Here is an 18,752-nt window from a genome sequence, read left to right on the forward strand (position 1 = left end):
CACCAATCACAGCCATGCAGCTTTCTAGAACACTTGAATGTCACCAGCATCACAGAAAGCCAGAAGGCCCACACTACCAATATCTATACAGAAGTGATATAGATATCTAGTGGGAGCATTAAGACACCCTTAATGCTATATTCCATATCACAAACAGCACTGACACCATTATCAGCATGACCTGCGCCATCTGCCATCCTCACCGGTGGCACTAGAAGTGTGTTCAGCAATGACCTGAATGGGAAAGACATCAGCAAAGTAACAACAGCTGTGATCTCTAATAGTTCAAAAGCATGGCAGGTGAATCTGTCATCTTTGCTGCTTTACAAATGGGGAGGGGAAATGAAGTTATGGCAGGGCCAGGATTACATAAATCAATGCTGGAGGCAAACGAATGCTGCTCCTTAGCAAGTATATCTGAGCTGAGATCTCCTGTGTTGAATAGAGTGTCCACAGTCCAGTCAACTGAGATGCCCCAGGTAGTTGCTAAAGCTTCCACAGTGGAAGGCTACCCATTCTGCTAGCTCAAGATTCTAGGCTCAATCCTCCACACTTTTTGTTAAACGCTGTCAGGGAGAAAGTCTGGGAAAGTCCTTTCCAAGGGCTAGGATATCATGAGCCCTGCAGATCTATGTTGCTCAGCTGGTCCATTGGTGCGACGGGCGGATTGTCTGGCCCTCTTCTGTTGCCTGTAGGGCCAGCTATTACGACAAGCTGTACGGCCGAGACTGGACTGCTCCCCAAGTCACCCAGTTTTTGAACATATATAACCATCTTCCCTGAATCAAGATCTGGGGGAACCTGTCCTGAGTTTCAGCAGCAGCCAGAATTACAGCGATGAATGTCTGGCCCTTGTGTCAGTCCCCAGCCCCTTCACAGAGCAGTGTAAAAAAACTACCTGTAAAAAACTGAGGGGAAGCATCAAGGAAAAGGTTTGAGCAGTTAATCATGCAAGGCTCTTGAGGTTAAACAACAATAGCAAGAAAGTTGGCCTGCCTGAAGCACAAGAACTAGAATCCAAAGATTGTACATGTGGTCTTATAAAGTGGGGTAGAAACTGAGCTTATTCCACAGAAGAAAATGTTGCACGTGAAGATAAGTCTGCATGCAGCCAAACCCTCTTATTGTACAATTCAATGCCCTTCTTTCCTTTTCCTCTTTATTAGAAAGTGGCACTCTGGGCTGCTTTTTGAGGTGTGCACCTAAGACATTTAAGCAGACACAGATGGAGGCTGGTGCCCATTGGGATGGATAGGGTGGAAAGCAAGGAGGCAACACTACATGGAACCACAGCCAATGAAAGATGGAGCCTGCTCTGATTTTGTCCCTACCTTGCTGAATTCTACAAGAGCAAAACTGAGACTAAGGAGGAGCATGCTGACAGCCAGTGCCACCCCCTAAACTAGTTGTAAGTAAGGAGGCAAGTACGTGGGGGCTGGCTAAGGGCAGGCAAAGTTTGGTGGGGTAGTGTCCCATCTGCCCAATGGACCAGCCTCCACTGGCATATACCTAAAAATGTGAAGGGTGAATGCAGCAACTGAGGGTCTGCAAACATGTGTATTTATGTATCTTCATCCAGTGAGCCAGGACTGGCTGCATCTCCTTGCTGAGAGCACACTTGGTAAAACATGTGGCATGGCCAAGACAATAATTAGCAGAAAGCAAGAAAGCCAACACAGCAGGCAACAACCAAGCCGATTTCTTATGTTCGTACTAGCTTTTGCCAACACGTGCTCCATCATCATCATCACCATCACCATCACCATCACCACCATCACCATTATTATTATGTCCTGAAACTGAGAGGTGGAAAGCAGGCACAGTCTACACCATTGGCTGTGCTGGCATTCCACCTCTCAGTTTCAGGGCTCATTGCTTGGTAGGGATGGTTGAGGAATTGCTCATAATTCCTAAGAGAACATCAAGGCAGTAAGCAGAAGCGGAAGCAGGTTATGCAAGCGCAGAGGGAGTGGGAGGAAATAAAAAGGGGGAATTGCAGGCCATTTTCTGCAGGTTAGTGTCTGGTGAAAGGCAAAGTAGCTGAAGGTTCAGGCAGGATTACAAGGAAATCAGGGCCAAGCAAGGCAAGAACGATAGTGCCAGCAGCCCTTGCAGCTGATGGGGAAAGTGTGGGGTCCAGCGGTGTCTCAAGCAGGAAGCAGGGAATGGAGAAGCCACACAAAGCAGCCCTTATAAAGCAGGTGAGGGGAGGAAAAGAGACAGCAATAGGCCTTACCTGCACCCCGCAAACCTGCACAGGTGGAAGAGAAAGAAACGTAGAGAAAAGGGACAACATTAAAAGTTCTAAAGCAATGCTAATGCACTGTGAGTTTCCCAGGACAGAGTCTCTGCTGAAAGGCAACTGTGCAAAAGGTTCCCACTCCTGTGTGTGTATCGTTTCTTTGCTTTTAGGGTACCACAAAACTTATCCAAAGAGTATATTTGCATGGCTTAAACAAATGGCTTAAACAAAACAATGGTGCGACACTCCCCCCCCAATCTGTAACCTTTCCAAGGCAACCCATCTCCTTGAGCCTAAAAGACAACACTTCCCCAAATCATTCTGCCAAATGCTGTGCCTTGATCAGAGCATCTATATGTGGAAATGAATGGGACCACCCAATGCCCTGCAACCCCCACTAAGGATGGCAGTAGTACAAGGCAGTGCTAGAACTAAGAGGTGAGAATGGAAGGGTAGCATAAACTTGAGGAGAAACCTCCTAGTGGTAAGAGCTTCCTAGTGGACAGGTTGCCCCAGGAGATGATTGGCTCTCATTTGCTGGAAGTATTTATTTGTTGATCAGATAAATAGTTGTGCTAGTGCAATGGGGCTTCCTCCCTTTCTTATCCCCTGTGCCACCCATGCACCCCCAATTTGGCCCCCTCAAAGCAGCACATGTGTGTGGGGGGGGGGGGAAGAGGAGAGATTGTTCTGTAGGGCAAGCAGAAATGCTTGCACTGACTAAGTGATCTCCTTAGCACCTCTCTGAATTCCACCCTACATCTCTCACCTTTCCACCCAGTGGCGATCAAGAATTCAAAGGCAGTAAAAAACACTAGAACAGCAACAAAAGTACAAAGGAAAGCACAGCAATAAGAAGGCTAAGATAATGCAAAACAACCACCACCTGTTAAAAGCGCCATCAATATATTTACAAATCAGCTTGTTGGGATGCTCTCTGACAGGGATGCTTTGGAGATTTCTGCACTGAGCCGGGGGTGGGTGATTGGGCTGGAGGTCTCTTCCAACTCAAAAATCCTGAACCCTGGCAGCATCACCAACACATTTCTATTTACTGTCAGAAATAGTCTATTGCCTGGACAACAAACATCTTTGAGCCTACTTCAGAAGGCCCAATTTCTTCAAAATCTTATGGATGACAATGGCTCCCAGAAATCAGCTAGGACAGTGTTGGAAAAAAGAAGACAGAAAGGATATGTCTTAGAAGAAGGGGGACTAGCAGTGATTTGGGTCTGCTGAAACCAAACAGGACAGATCCAATCTGTCCATAAAGTCATCACCCTGCAAGTGGAAACACTTACCCAGTGAACCTTTGGGACAAGGCACCACAGCTGTCAAGCCGAACTTGGTTTGAGGCCACCAAACCCCTGATCTCAAAGATTTAGGACATGCATCGTAGAGCACTGTGAAGCCAAACACAGAAACATAAGTCACAGGGAATCTAAGGGAGGGGTTTTATTCCACACAATTCCTTGACTGAAGACAGGGAGGCCTTCGAAGAACTCTCAAAACTGATCAGTGTAACATTGAATAAAATAAAACATTGTCTAAAATGAAATTTCAATTTTCAATGGTATTTAATAGCTTACAAAGCACAAAAAAGGAACCTAGACCACAAAACTACAGAGGCAGCAGATTTTATGCGCATACAGTGGCCTTGTGAGAAAAATCTAAAATTACTGCGGGGGATGATACAACTCATTAAAGAAATATTAGGCTGTGAACTGCTGAAGGGACCCAGAGGGGCAACTTCCAAATCCTTTGCAGCATAGACCCGAGTTGTGTGATACAGAATCTGTGCAGAGTTGTGTTCTGCAGAAAGAATTTCATATAGTACTTGAGAGCGGCCAGGAAGCCTCTATGACGGATAAATGTCTCAAATATGGTCATGCTAACTAATTATGTTAAAATATGGAATGAATAAAGGTGGGAAGGTTGGCTCATTGGGAACGAGATGATTTGCATTTAGTCCTGAAACAAGAAATGTACTGATCCAGTTCAGATTTTTTCTATGTTGCCTGTACTGTGAATTGCTTGTCTTTCAGCTTAAGCTGCCATCTTCCATGAAGTTTCAGTGCTGAAGCTGCTCTCATGATGAACCCCTCTAAAGCACCCTGAGTTTACTCTCCCATCAACTTACAACAAAGCCATTGGCGAATGAGAGGAGAGACATATCCCCCCTTCCAAAAATTGGGGAAAATGACTATTCCCCTCAAATTGGCTGACACCCCCCCCATTTATTTGGACTTCCTGAAGGGCCAGAAGCAAAAACGGGCAGAGCAAAAGGCGAAAGATTTATACGACCTGAGGAGAAGCCAGTTTGACAGGGGAGATGGGCGGCTCCCTCAGAACTGTTTAGAAATGTGGACGCCTACTCACCCTGGCACCCACTGGGTGTCACCTCGGCAAAAGGGCTGTCACAGCTGTTGCACTGCCGGCCAATCACGCCAGGCCTGCAGTGGCACTGGCCCACTTCCTGGTCGCAGGAACGGGAGGAGGAGCCGATGGGGTAGCAGTCACAGGGGAGGCAAGTGTCGCTCCCTTTGGGGCGGTAGTGGAACTCCTGCGGGGAGAAGGGAGAGGGGCAGGGGAGGCGGTTAGAGAGCCGGGTCGCAGGAGGAGGAGCGGGGCGGCAGAGGGAGCAAAGGGCAAACTGTGGGCAAGAAGGGAGGGCCGACATAAGGGAGCCCAATGAAACAAGCAGGAGAAAGGGAGCAGGGCCTGGTGGGACAAAGAGAGGAGCACTGTTAGGGCAGCAGAAAGCAGAGCCCGGCCCAGCCCAGTCCAGCCGGTCAGTCAGAATAGGGAGATTCAATACAGTGTTTCTCCAACTTGGGTCCCCAGCTGTTGTTGGACTACAACTCCCATCATCCCAATAGTCCTGCTGGCTAGTGATCAGGGGTGATGGGAGTTGTAGTCCAACAATAGCTGGAGACCCAAGTTGCAGAAACACATAAGCTGTTCCTGCCTCCCAGGCCTGGTACCGGCAGCCAGTCAGCTTGGGGACACTGGTTCAGGGTCCCAGGGGCTCAGAAGGTTCCTTTGCTGACCTGATCCAGCTCTGCTGCTGGGCCCTGCCCTGCCCCTGGCAGCTGCTTTTGAGTGAAAGCCAAACTTGGCTGCACAAGTGGGTGTGGGTGTTAGTAGGGGGGTGGGATTGGCAGCAGTGTGCCAGCCCTGCTTCCTCCATTCCAGTGCTCCCAAAGTGCTTTTGGCCATCTGATGATGCAGGGTCTTCCCAATCCACCATGCCTAGGAAGCGCCAGAGTGAACAGCAGCTTCTCGGTTCCTTAAACAGTCTCTATCCTGGTTCAAGCACTATTCCTAAGCCTGTAGCGTTGGGTTTGGGTCAAGGAGTGACGTGCTGATAACAGGCAAGAAGGCAGGCAGGCACAGGTATTGAGAGAAGGAAATGGAGGACTCTTGCCAGGTGGCGCATAGAAACATAGAAATGGAAGGGACCTCAAGGGTCGTCCAGTCCAACCTCCTGCAATGCACGAAACTTTTGTCCAATGTGTGGCTCAAACCCAGGACCCCGAGATGAAGAGTCTCATACTCTACTATCCCAGCAATCACACAATTTTTATTGATTTATTTCCCACCTTTCCTCCAAGAGGCTCAAGGTTGGTATACATGGTTCTTGTGATTCCTCCCACTACCCATTTATCTTCACAACAATCCTGCGAGCTAGGCTAGACTGAGTGAGATTGACCAGGCTAAGATCATGGCTGAGCAGCGATTTGAACCCTGGTCATCTCAGGTCCGAGTCCAAGACTCTAACCGCTATGCTGCACTGGGTCAAGAGACCTAAGAACAAAAACTGGAAATGCATGAGAATGAATATCAAGGTGAGGTTTACATTCCCAAAGCTTGGTGCAAGCATTATGACATTGGAGAGGGTTGAAAGGCTATATTGCGGGTGGTGGGCAAAGTGAGTCAAACGCTTCCTCAGATCCTAAGGGGAGCAGAGCCCCAAAACATTTCACAGAGAGAAAGAAAGCTCCGTTTTCTTACCTTACAGCGACATTGCCCATTGGTCTTATTACAGTCTGGGTCAAATCCTTTGGCCGCATCGCAGTTGCAGGGCCCACATGTTGGATTCCCCCACCAGCCCTTGGGACACTGCTGATCCATCCTGCAGGGGGGAAAGTCAGATGGATCCCTGATGTTATACATCCATCACAGCACAACAGCCATCTTTATCAGTCTTCTAGGAGCTTGATCACCTTCTTGGTTTTCCTCTCTTCCCCATATTGCGTAAATGTGGGTAGGGGCTGCCAGCCACCTGCCTTGGTGGGTCACGAATTGTGCGGCCTGCCCCATCTCACACTGATATGCTCAGATCACCTCACTGCTAATTAGCCATGTCCAAAGTAAGCTGCTAATCAACTCTAATGGGAGGAACAAATGGATGGACAAAGAACGAAATTCTCTGGTTTTTCTCCTCAGTGGCCTATCTGTTAAAGACTGGAGTGGAGGAAACCAAATGAATAGGGAAAAGAGCTTTACCTAGGCCCATAGGATGTTGAGAAGTACGGGAGCAGTCCTGGATCTCACCTGTGCTCACAATATTGCCCAAAGTGATTCTCTCCACATTCGCAGACATAGCCATGGGGAGCCCCAGGCTTCCGCCGACACACTGACTTGTTCTTGCAGGGGTTCAGATGACAGGCGTCAACGCAGTTGGCACCATAGTAACCTGGAAGGACAGGTTAGAAGTAATGTTCTAACTGAACCCAGCGAGTTTATTAAGGTGGAGTGGATCGCAGTGCCAAGCCCTTATCAATTCTCTCTTACACCCACCCATCCAAAAAGAAAATCCTGCAACAGAAGAAGCCAAAGGCTATGATTGAGGTATAGGGATTGTGCAAATCTGCTTGATTTACACACCTTTGGCTGAAAAATTTGGCTTATTTGATCACTGAACTGAGGACACCCCCACCTCCACACACACAAAATGACTGGGCAGCTTGTGAAAATCATGGGCAAGTGAAGGATCTGTGTTGCTTGTGCATCTCCTACTTGGCTGGGTTAGGGTTGGGGTTGGGGTTGGGGTTGGGGTTAGGGTTGTGCATCTCCTACCTGGCTGGCAGATGCAAGTGTAGCTTTGCCACTTGTCCTGGCACAGACTGTTGGCAGGGCAAGGGTTGGAGTCACAAGGGTTGGGCACAGTACATCCTGCTTCCACGTTCAGAGCACTGCTGGGCTTGGGTAATGCCATCCCTGTGGCTGTGTCACCCAGGCGTACTCCCTGAAAGCCAAGTGAAAGGGGGCATTATACAGGATCTCTTTAGGAAAGCCAATGGACCATTTGGCCAGCCTCTCAAGTAGTAGCGACTCTTTTATAAAATTGCCAAGCTTTCCTGATGTTTTCTCTTCCCTTATTACCAACTATTCAGGTGTCCTATAGAAAGCCGTCCCACCACTTCTGCCCACAAAGAGTGGCAGTCCCTGCAAGGGAAAAAATCTGTGGCTTGCGTCACATCTGTACTATAGATTTAAAGCACTCTTATACCACTTTAACAGTCATGGCTTCCCCCAAAGAACCCTGGGAGCTGTAGTTTGTTAAGGATGCTGAACTCCCAAATACTCAATTTCCAGCACCCTTAACCAATGAAGGTCCCCAAGATTCTCCGTGACTGTTAAAAGTGGTATAGTGATGCTTTAACGTACGGTACGGATGTGACCTTTGCGTTTCTTTGTTTTCTTAAATCTCCCATTTGTGAAAACTGCCTGTCACAGAATCAAAACGGAGAAGGTTTGACATTTGGAAAATTGCTGGGACTTACCTGGATGCAACCCTCCAAACCGTGATGCACTTTACCAGACTCCAGGATTCCCCCAACATGGAGATGCTTCACTTTCAGGCCATGTAGCTCATTTCCAACAACTACAGTGTCCTGAGAAAAGAAACCCAACCAATAGCAATTTCATACTTTACATGTTCTCTACATGTTCTAAAAAGAAGCTCTCAGTTACAAGGCTGGAAGAGACCATTAGTATTGGTCATATAGAGAGAGAGAGGGAGAGAGAGAAGGAAACAGGCAACAAAGTTCTGTTAAAAATGCTTACAAGGGTGGAAGAAGACTCACAAAATGTGGATCATTTGGAGATAATGTGCCCCCACCTTCAGGGCTCACCTGGTAAAAGCCAAAGTCCAGGTTGAGGGTGATGATGTAACGTGTCTCTCGACCACTCCGGACGTCCTGTAGCTGTAGCTGGAGGTCGTGCCACGTCCCATCATTCAAGTGCATCTGATCGAGGAGGAGCTTGGTGGTGCGTCCAGAGCCCCTGTTCACCATGAAGGAGAGCAGGCCGGAGTCCAGCTAAAGAAAGGGCAACGTTAGAATGGAGCAAATTCTACCCAGGGAGCAAGACCCAAGAAAGCTCAGAGCGAGGCTGGTAAGAGATGGATCCAAGGGAGATTTCCAAAGGCCAGAGAGGCCTGGAGGCTGGAAGGTCACAGTCAGCCCCTGAGCTAGATGAGCTTTGGTTTTACAGCTTTGAGTGGAATGAATACCTGTCACAATGCTTACAGCACAGAGTGGAAGCAGATGATAGGCTTGTGGGTACTGGGAACGGTACCTGGCAGAGTATGGTGGTGTACTGGCCAGCATGGGCCTGAAGCAGCACTCCGTTCAGTTTGCGTGTCCGGAATGCCAGGCCCATATACCAGGGGGTGGAGATCTTCACTTCATTCTTGAAGTCCCAGAAAAGAATGCTGTTGCCACGGAAATGGTGAGGGTGATGCATGGCTGGAAAAGAAAAGAGGAGCATCAGAACAGTGTGATGAAGCTTGTGACGGGAGATGCCCCAAAGCCCCCCTTGCTTCCTTCACTCCAATGAGTTTTGTGCCATTTTGTGCCAAGGAAATGCCCCTAGATTCGGCCTGGGGAGAGGAGCTGGAGGTTTAATCTCACTTAAAATGCTGAGGAGTGGACACACTGTGCAGAAGAAAGGCAAGCAACATGACCAGATGACAGGTCTGACAGGTCTAGCAGGTCTGGGCCAAACACTTGAGAACCACAAATTTTGATGATTCTACAGACTAAAAAAAAAAAAAAAAACATTTGAGGGCTGGTTTATTTTATTTTTAGCTAAGTGTTAGAGCACGTGCTTTGCATGTAGGTACAATCCCATGCATCTCCAAGTTGGGCTGGGAGAGACCTTGGTCTGAAATCCTGAACGGTTGCTGCCAGTCAGTGAGATAATACTGAGCAAGATGGGCCAATGGCCTGACTCAGTCAAGCCTATGTTCCTCTGTGAAATTGTGCTTTTCTCTTCAACATCCTCAAAACTGATGCCTGATTCTTTCCTGACTACCACTCACAAGCAGTTTAAAGGGAAAAGTCACAATTTAGATATACATATGTGCTCTATAAGGCAGTATGTTTTGACACTGAATACTAAACGTACTATCAGTTTTGCCTGACGTTCCTTGGGAACCCACATCCCCTTCCAACAGAACCTTTCCAAGGCTGAAGTGTTGCGTTTCGTTTTGACCATACCTCCTGGCTGGCACTCCCATGACAGTCCCGGCCACCCCTTCCACGTGCCTCCTGAATATTTCACCAAGTTACACTCACCATGCCTGCACTCCTTGCCTCCAAAGCCTACTGGGCATTCGCAGGAGAAGGAAGACCAGCCCACAGTGCAGGTGCCACTGTTCTTGCAGGGGTTGGAATCACAGAAGGAGTGCTTGGCATGGCAACCTGGGGACATTGCAGATGGACAGCACAAGTGAGGACAAAGGATGTTACTTGGAATAGCTTCTTCTTTGGCTTCAACTCCCAACTTCCCTAAACTATGATAACAGGCCCTCAATGTTGAACATTAACAATAGGCAGGAACATCTCCCGATGCCATCAATTTCCTCATTCAGTCCTTCAAGCACTGCCTTTCTTCACAATGTCTGGAAGCTGCAGCAGACACCAAGAATGGTCCTCTCCAAGTCTCACCTTTCCCTCTGGAAATGCCTTTTTGGTTAGGCACAACAAGTATGAAGTCCCCAAGAAATCCACAGTGGGAAAGACTGATTTGGGATGGTGACCTGAGGATACAGAGCCTTTCCCATTAGGTCAGTGGTTTGGGTCTGGCCCACGTCCTGCCCGGGCAATGAGAAAGCAGAGGTGCCCTTATTAGTATTACAATCGTAGCGTCAGCCAAATGGTCATGCACGTTCATTAGATAAAACAAAGGGCCAATAAACATACAGGGCTGAACCTCTCTTCTTCCAGGAGTCTTGCCAGAGCTACAAAAGAGAGGGCCAGCTGGTACTGGTGCAGCCTTTGGTATAATTAAAACAACGGCCTGGTTCCCTGAACCATCAAGCCAGCTATAGCCAAGCTCTTTGCAACACTGCAATGGAAGGCAAGGATGATATGGTTGAGGAATGAGCCATGGCTTGGCAGAGCCATCCATGGTTAAGCAGCTGACATTACCTGTTGCGGTCCCATTGTTTGCAATGTAGGAAGCCAGGTCAATGCGTTTACTGTCAATGTACAGATCTCTCATGCACCCCACAAACTCCCTGTGCTCCACTGGAAAGTTCTCAGGCAGATTGGGGACCCCTCCAAGGAGCAAAGGCCCAGTGAGGTCCAGCGATCTGGAGGAAGAAAAGGCCCGTAAGTGGTATTTGCTGCGGGTCAGCTTTCCGAAAGGTTACCTTTAAGCTAGAAATGGGAGTATAATGGGAAAGGGGACAAGCGTTTTGCTTAATCTACAGATCAGGGAAATGCAGAAGCCCCGTGCACAGGCGTTTTGACATAAAAGGCAGCCATACTGTTCAGGTAGTCCCACCCTCCCTGAGCCAAGCATGCAGGATTTAGGACAAGCCATTGGCAGCCAGGACTGTGGTGGGACACCAGATCTTCCACATATCACCACAAGGAAGAAAGAAAAAATGAAATTCATCCCACCAGCCCACACTCTCATTGATGCTGTTAGATATTTAGCATATAGAGTCCTCTAGGGTCTTGCCATTATAACTTTGACAAACGGTATGTAATATCAACCTACCTTGCAAGGTTGCCGTAAGCATTACTGAGATGATATATAATTAGTGCTTGAAACATTCAAAACATGCTATATAAACTACTCAGAAGCCTAGTTTGGTATCAAGCGGTGGAAAATAAATATATAAATAAAATGAAGCCATCACAGTTGTCCTTACTACAGAATAGTTACCACTCACAATTTTAATTTTCATCCCCGCTTTGTATACGTGAACTGAAATGACAGGAAGACCTCTAGACTTTCACTGAATTAACCACCCCTGATTTTGTGTGTTACAAGGTTTTTAAAGGGTAGATCAATTTGTGTTAAATGGTCTTAGACATTCTGAAGAACACTATGAGAAAGGCCTGTGTAGTGGGTAATTTGGGGTTTTCTTAATGAAAGTCATTGATAAAAAACCTTTACAAGCCCACCATTTCATTCGGTTCACTGAAAAGCAAGTGTTAGCATCCAAGAACCAATGCAAATAAGGCTGTCGCACGATTATTTGAGACCCATGACCGATTCTGACACTCACAAACAAACATCAGTTGGTAACACAATCCACTAATCCCAACTAAGGAAAATCTTGAAAATGAAGCTTGACTTGTATAAAGTCTTCGACAGCGTTCTTTCCAAAACTGACACTCCAATATTAAGAGGCCTCTTGTTATTTCAGAAGTCATGTTCAAACTTTTCTCATGTCCCATTCCCTTGCTTCTATTTTTCATTATATCCAGCTCTTCTTTTGAGCAGAGGCTTGCATGTAGTGTGTGTGTCGACCTAGTCCAGTATAAAGACTATCTTCTTTCCTTGCCATTCATTCCTATTTGCTTCTAACTTTCTCTGCCTTTCAGTGTGTTTGCAATCTCCACTTCCCCTCTTCCCACCCTTTCCTTAACCCCCATTCCATTTTTGCCCTGCTATCCTCAACTCTCCACTTTCCTCTCTCAGCCCTCTTTCTTTAGGTGACTTCTGATGCATGACTTAGTTACACAGAAACAGCCACAAGCAAAACAAAATTTGCAAAACGAAAAGCTAATATTTCCCTTGCCTGGATCGAAGCTCTGGATTGCTTTGTACATACGCAATGCTTTCTAGCCAGTCTGAGCCATCACACACAGGCAAGTGCAGTGGACCTGACAAGTAGGGTGTCCAGAGGATTGCCCGAGGCTCCTGCTTGCAATCGCTACACTGTTCTAAAGGTACTGCTTTATTGTGCATTTTAATTATGGATATTTGTATTTCTGTGGTTTGTGCAACTTAGTTTTGTAAAGTCTATTTTGGCGTTAGACAGCATGTGTGTATGTGTGTGTATTGGGGTAGCCAAAGTTGTGCCCTCCAGATGTTCCTGCACTACAACTCCCAGCATCCCTGACCATTGACTATTTATTATTTATTGATTTCTATCCCACTGTTTCTTCCAAGGAGCTCAAGATGACATACATGGTTCTTCCCCTCCTCAATTAATCCCCACAACAGACCTATGAGGTGGATTAGGCTGAGAGGCAGTGGCTGGCCCGAGGTCACCCAGTGAGCTTCATAGCAGAGTAGGGATTTGAACCCTGGTCTCCCAGGCCCTAGTCTGACACTCTAGCCACTACACCATGCTGGCTGGTGTGGTGTTGTGCTGGCTGGTCAGGGTTGAAGGGAGTTGGAGTCCAACTACATATGGAGGGTCACAGATTAGCCATTCCTCCTATACAGGATACAGAGCTGAGTAATAAAAACTGCAGCTGCTTCTGTAGCTGTGGGATGGGGAGGCAGGCAAAAACCCAGAGAGACACAATAGCACAGAGCAGTCTGTATGGTAACTGTGAGACTCCCGCTCACACTGTGGCTTATTATAAATCACGTGACCACGCTCCAAGCTTCTCCTTCCCAACTTCCACTTGAGCATGAACTGGAGAGGGAGCTTTGACTGCATTTGGGCGGGGGGTAAGGAAAGGTGTTTCTACTTAGCTCTTGGAAGAGTGGGCAGCACATTTCTGGTCTAGCTGCAAGTGGGAAACACTCACTTTTTGGAACTGGACTGCACCCCCTCTGCTGCACAGGAGTAGTTCCCAATCTCGTTGCCGAACTGCAGTGCCACAGATGCATCGCATTTGTCCACCATCAGAATGGCCACTTTTTCTTTGGAAGGCCCCTGCACAGAGCCCAGGGAGCTGATCTTGGGCTGGAATGATAAAGCAAGGACTAAGCAGGCATCACCCAAACAAAAAAGCCACATTGCCTTATTCTCAATTCATTAATGTCCCAATGAAACATTCAGAAAAAAAAGACAAGTCGGAATGCAAGATGCGGGTGGGTGGGGAGCAGAATCCCTGCAGAAAAAAAACTAGGAAGGGACAAAGAACATCAGATTCTTATTTAATGTAACCCTCCCGATGCATGTCTGCAGAAAATCCTTCCTTTGAAGCAACGGTTAGCATTAGAGGGAAAATTTGCTGCAAAGCAAAGACCATTTTCAGAACAGAGGGGTTTTTTCCTCAAGACTGCAACTAGGCTAATTTCCCTCTCCAGAAGGAAAGAGTTCAACCACCTCTCCATTCCTGGTCTGATCCCATTAATTATCAGCACTACACCCCTGCTAATGCAATTCACATTTTTTTAAATGTGCGAAGAAGTGGTTTGCTGGGTGGGGCAGCAGTTAGCCAGGTAAAAAAATATATGTACAAGAAACAAAATCAGGCCAGAGAGAAAAATCTGATAGAATGAATCTGTATCATATTTCCCCTTAAAATCCATGGCACGTGGAAAAGAACCGCAGAGGAAGACAGAACCAGGATAACAAAATAATCGCAATGGCAGAAAGCCAAAGATGCCAGCACCTACCTTGTTGTAATAGTGAAGCTGCACTGTATGCCATTGCCCATCACTCACACCTCCGGGCACATAGGGAGCAACAATGGTGCTAGACTCTCCTGCAAGGAGAGACATCATGAAATGTCAGCCAGGAAGACTACAGGTCAAACTAGACAATATGTAAAATGTGTGATTTTAAAAAATGTGTCCCTTTTCCTTCTTTAAAAATGGCAGTCATAGGGAACCAAACAGGAGCAGGACCACAGCACAGGGTGGCATGCTAATTCTTCTCCACTGTGCTGCAGACCCACCAAGAAGGGTTAAATCGCACCCCAGTTGTCATTGCCATGTCCTGCAATCCTGATCCTGCTTGGGAGCCTCCTACAGCTGTTACTTTTGAAGGAAAAGGGCACATTTTTCCCTTTGACAAACCCTAAAGGAATACTGCTAATGTGTGGTAGCAGTATCACTCTTCTAAACATATCAAGATAAGAGAGTCTCACTTTGGCCCATATAATCACTGACAGTTCATCACATGTAGGCATGTATGTAAAAGCACAACTTGTGGAAGACAGCATGATAACACATGTGCTGTGCATATGCACAAAGACAGAGAGGGAGAGAAGTTGCTTTGAAACATGCAGTAGCATTAATTTAGTATTTCTAGATACACTTTCTAAGAAATGAATAAGGCACTACAATGTTAGGAAGAAGGCATGCACCCTTCAAAGTGATTCAGTCGAATGGTTCCAAGTATATTGGCAAGGGAACATAGGAAAGGCAGCTGCCTTGGAGCTAATCTTTGCCTGGCCCTTCCAAACATCAGCTCCCCATGTTGAACAGCTTGTGAAAAAAGAACCTTTACAGCCAAATCCTGTCTAGGATATGTAACAACTTGGTAGTGTCTTTTTGAAGAGGATTAAATTTGAGGAACAGGAGGTGATTGGCAGCTTTTAGTATGACTTTTTAAAAAGACAACAGAGAGAATCAACCCCCTAAAAAATGTGTGGTTCCCTCCTTCATTCTTTGTATTTTTGATCATTTATTAAATAGGTTGATTGTTTAATTTAATTGGTTATGGGATATTAGGATTGAAAGGCGGAATGTAAATAATATAAATCCTTCGTGCACATAAACATGCATGCACTCCTAAGCAAAGCTGAGGAGTCCAGTATCACAGTGTTGATCTGATTTCCCCCCCTGCAACTAAGCAAGCAAACAAGCTGATGCTCTTGGGTTCCTATTTGTGGCTGTGGTCAGCCATTGCACCCCGACCATCGACTCAAAGACATTAAGAGTCCCGGAAATAACAGCCCTTTCAGTAACTATATTTAAGGCACTTGACATCTGAACATTGCCTTTGAAGTTGAGCAGCCCATGAAAGGCTATATATCTTCAGATGGAACCTGATGTATAACCGACATGGTTTTGGGTGGGTGGTCTTGTTGTGTCATATAACAGGATGCCTTTTAAACCACAGCTTAAAACAGAACATGGCTTCCCACTGACACAGCTCCATCATTCATCCCAACACGAAAAGCATGCTTAACTAGTCCTCTGAGACACAATCTAATTTGACTGTTTGTAACCTTCAGACCCAACATGATACGACGACGTACAAATACATATTATACAGGCACGCGAACACAAACATTGCTGCGCATACAAATATGTTCCCTTGCAATCTACACCATTTGATGCTTTTTTTTCCAGCTTCATGCCTGCTCACACCCTATACCTACATATAAATAGTACCTTGTGGTTTCCCATTAACACTCTTTAATTATAATAATAATTTATTAAATTTCTATACTGCCCTTCATCCGAAGTTCAAAGGGCAGTTTACAACAATACATACCATAATAATGAACAAAAACTATACATGTCCTCAGTTTAAAAGGCCATGGATTAGCTAAAGGCCTGAGAATGTCTTTGCCTAACACCTAAAGGTATGTTGTGAAGGTGCCAAGTGAACATCCTTGGGGTAGCTTTTGCACTCAGCCCTTTTGCCCTGTGCAAAGCATCACCCAGCATTCCTCTTCAGTCCCAGTGGTTACAAATGCACCACCATTGATTGCAAACACAGTGCAACACAGAAACCCAGCCCACCAGCTTATCCCGTTCTACCCCTGCCTTCAATGTCTCACCACACAGATTCACAAAGAATCACACATTCAGGTACAGACCCTAAAGAGACAAGGCGCAAACCAGGAGTTCAAACCTGAATGCTATCCTGAAGCCCTATGCTCCTCTGCAGGGCTGCTAATATGATTTTCTGGGCCAGGTACACTGTTTGTGTTCAGTCCTCTCCCCCAACCCATCATGTGTTAGTCCTTTTGAACTCTGGAACCCACTTGAGTTCCAGTGGCTCCCCACAACAGTTTCACTTGCACCTCCTTTCTGCAGTCCTGCATTGCTGATTCTGCTTTCTCTCCAATACATCTCCTTCCATCCCATCCTATTCTATCATGAACATGTTTTGCAGTATCAGGGGTCCCAAAAAACCACAGACATCAGCCATCACTCTTCTGTTGCTAAGAGAATGGAGCCTGGTGCCCCTTGGAGCTGGTAGGGCAGAAGGCAGGGAGGCCAACAGTAGGTGGCGCCAGACCTAATGCCATCCCATCCTATTCTACCATGAACATGTTTTGCAGTACCAGGGGTCCCAAAAAACCACAGACATCGGCCATCACTCCTCTTTTGCTAAGAGAATGGAGCCTGGTGCCCCTTGGAGCTGGTAGGGCAGAAGGCAGGGAGGCCAACAGTAGGTGGCGTCAGACCCAATGTCAGGCAGAGCAAACTCATTCTGGTTTCGCCCTCTTCCTCCTCCCTGCTGAGCTCTACAAAGGAGCCCCCCCCCCGTTGTAAGAAAGTAGTACTGCGGACCCATCTACATCACCTACCTGTGGAGTACTTCAGCTGGACCTGCCCATCCACAATCTCTACAGCCAAGAAGTCATGCTTCTCATTTAGACGTCCGTTGTAGATTAGGAGGCCACTGCGCTCTAAGGTGGCAAATCTAAACAAAGCAATACAGTGATAAAGCAGAGAAAGAATAAGCATTTCTGAAAGTTCTTAATTAGCTAGCCTGGGCCTGAGATGAATTATGACATTCCCTGGGGTAATACTTCATCGGGTACAATTGGCTGAAGAGAATGTTGCAACTGCAGAATAATTAAGATTAAGATTCAACCATCAAGAAAAAGGAGGGTTGGTGTCTTTCTTTTTCTGCCTTAAATGGCAGGCCAACATTCAACAAGTGAGAGCTAACATTGCATCCCATATCTGGTAAAGCTGCACTTGTTGAATTTCTACTGTATTGTGTTTTTTAATTGCTGCAACCCCCTTGGGACCTTATGGTGAAGGGTGGTTAAAATAGATTAAGATGATGATAAGATGATAAGATAAGATAAGAGCCATTCTGCAAGGAGAAAAAAAGGGGTTGGCAATTCTAATAATGCAGAACGCGGGTGGCGCTGTGGTCTAAAACACTGAGCCTAGGGCTTGCTGATCGGAAGGTCGGCGGTTTGGATCCCTGCGACGGGGTGAGCTCCCGTTGCTCAGTCCCTGCTCCTGCCAACCTAGCAGTTCAAAAGCATGTCAAAGTGCAAGTAGATAAATAGGTACTACTCTGGTGGGAAGGTAAACAGTGTTTCCGTGTGCTGCTCTGGTTTCACCAGAAACGGCTTAGTCATGCTGGCCACATGACCCGGAAAAACTGTCTGTGGACAAACGTCAGGTCCGTTTGGCTAGTAAAGCGAGATGAGCACCGCAACCCCAGAGTCATTCGCGACTGGACTTAACTGTCAGGGGTCCTTTACCTTTACCTTAATTCTAATAATCTTCTTTTCTTCCAGCTAGATTTTAAAAAGTCACATTTGAAGAGTAGACACTCAGCTAGAGCTCATATCTCAGCCCAATCTAGTATGAAGGAGAAACCCAGAAAGGTCAGGCAAATGCATTTTGGAGAGCAGAATGGAAAATGATTATCATCAGCTGCAGCTGAAAGATGGCTATTCTGTTAACTGACATGACAAGGCTCCAGCTCAAATAACTTACGAGAGGGAGAGGGTCAGGTGGAACCTCTGGCGAAGTCCTCGGAACATGATGAAAGATTTTGGGGGGAAGGAACGTGTAGACACTTCACAGTAAGGCTTTTCGAAGCCCCCAGGTGGGCAGTGACATTGAAAGCCGCCATCAGCAGAATTGGTGCAGGTGCCTCCATTCCTACATACGCCAGGGACGCAGCGTCCTGCCCGACTATCCACCTCACAATTATCACCTGTTGGGGGGAGAAAAACAGAAGAAAAGAGATCAAGGGGCTTCTGGGAGTGGAAGGGGCAAAGGCTGAGAGTTCCTGGCATTGAACAGGGTGGAGTAATATATAGATTGCTAAGACAAGGCACCTAAGATGTCTGCATACTGTCAATCATGTTTGTGGTGCTCCAGAAAAGCCAACCAGCTGCAACAGCTTCCAGTCTGATAAGCCTCTTCCTCCTCATTATACCCTATGTAAAACTTCATGCATCAAAGATTTCTGGTTTAGGAAGCCATGCTTTGGAGATCTAAAACTCTGCCCACTGCTATATACACCAAGGAGAACCATGAAAACTCAAGGCATGGCATCTCCTTCAGACTCCAGCTTTATCTCAAGGACCTCAGCTCCATCACCCTGAAAGCTGCTGGTCGCTTCGCATGGCCGAGGAGAAAC

At 46.6% G+C, this 18,752-nt stretch overlaps 1 protein-coding gene across 1 annotated transcript in view; it reads right to left on the reverse strand.

Moving 5' to 3' along the window:
- Window positions 1-18,752, reverse strand: part of CELSR3 (cadherin EGF LAG seven-pass G-type receptor 3) — an 86,337-nt gene that overhangs the window by 25,770 nt on the left and 41,815 nt on the right. The window contains exons 3-17 of the mRNA XM_083602814.1: window positions 18,101-18,323; window positions 16,945-17,060; window positions 14,072-14,160; window positions 13,255-13,412; window positions 10,684-10,847; window positions 9,829-9,954; window positions 8,828-8,997; window positions 8,383-8,568; window positions 8,032-8,142; window positions 7,325-7,493; window positions 6,800-6,941; window positions 6,257-6,377; window positions 4,622-4,805; window positions 3,544-3,645; window positions 2,237-2,251 (exon numbers count right to left, since the gene is read on the reverse strand). Of these exons, the coding sequence (XP_083458940.1) occupies window positions 2,237-2,251; window positions 3,544-3,645; window positions 4,622-4,805; window positions 6,257-6,377; window positions 6,800-6,941; window positions 7,325-7,493; window positions 8,032-8,142; window positions 8,383-8,568; window positions 8,828-8,997; window positions 9,829-9,954; window positions 10,684-10,847; window positions 13,255-13,412; window positions 14,072-14,160; window positions 16,945-17,060; window positions 18,101-18,323 (2,076 nt within the window). The remainder of the gene's footprint in view (window positions 1-2,236; window positions 2,252-3,543; window positions 3,646-4,621; window positions 4,806-6,256; window positions 6,378-6,799; window positions 6,942-7,324; window positions 7,494-8,031; window positions 8,143-8,382; window positions 8,569-8,827; window positions 8,998-9,828; window positions 9,955-10,683; window positions 10,848-13,254; window positions 13,413-14,071; window positions 14,161-16,944; window positions 17,061-18,100; window positions 18,324-18,752) is intronic.

Source organism: Podarcis filfolensis (assembly GCF_964270895.1).
Source record: "Podarcis filfolensis genome assembly, chromosome: 2".
NCBI lineage: Eukaryota > Metazoa > Chordata > Lepidosauria > Squamata > Lacertidae > Podarcis > Podarcis filfolensis.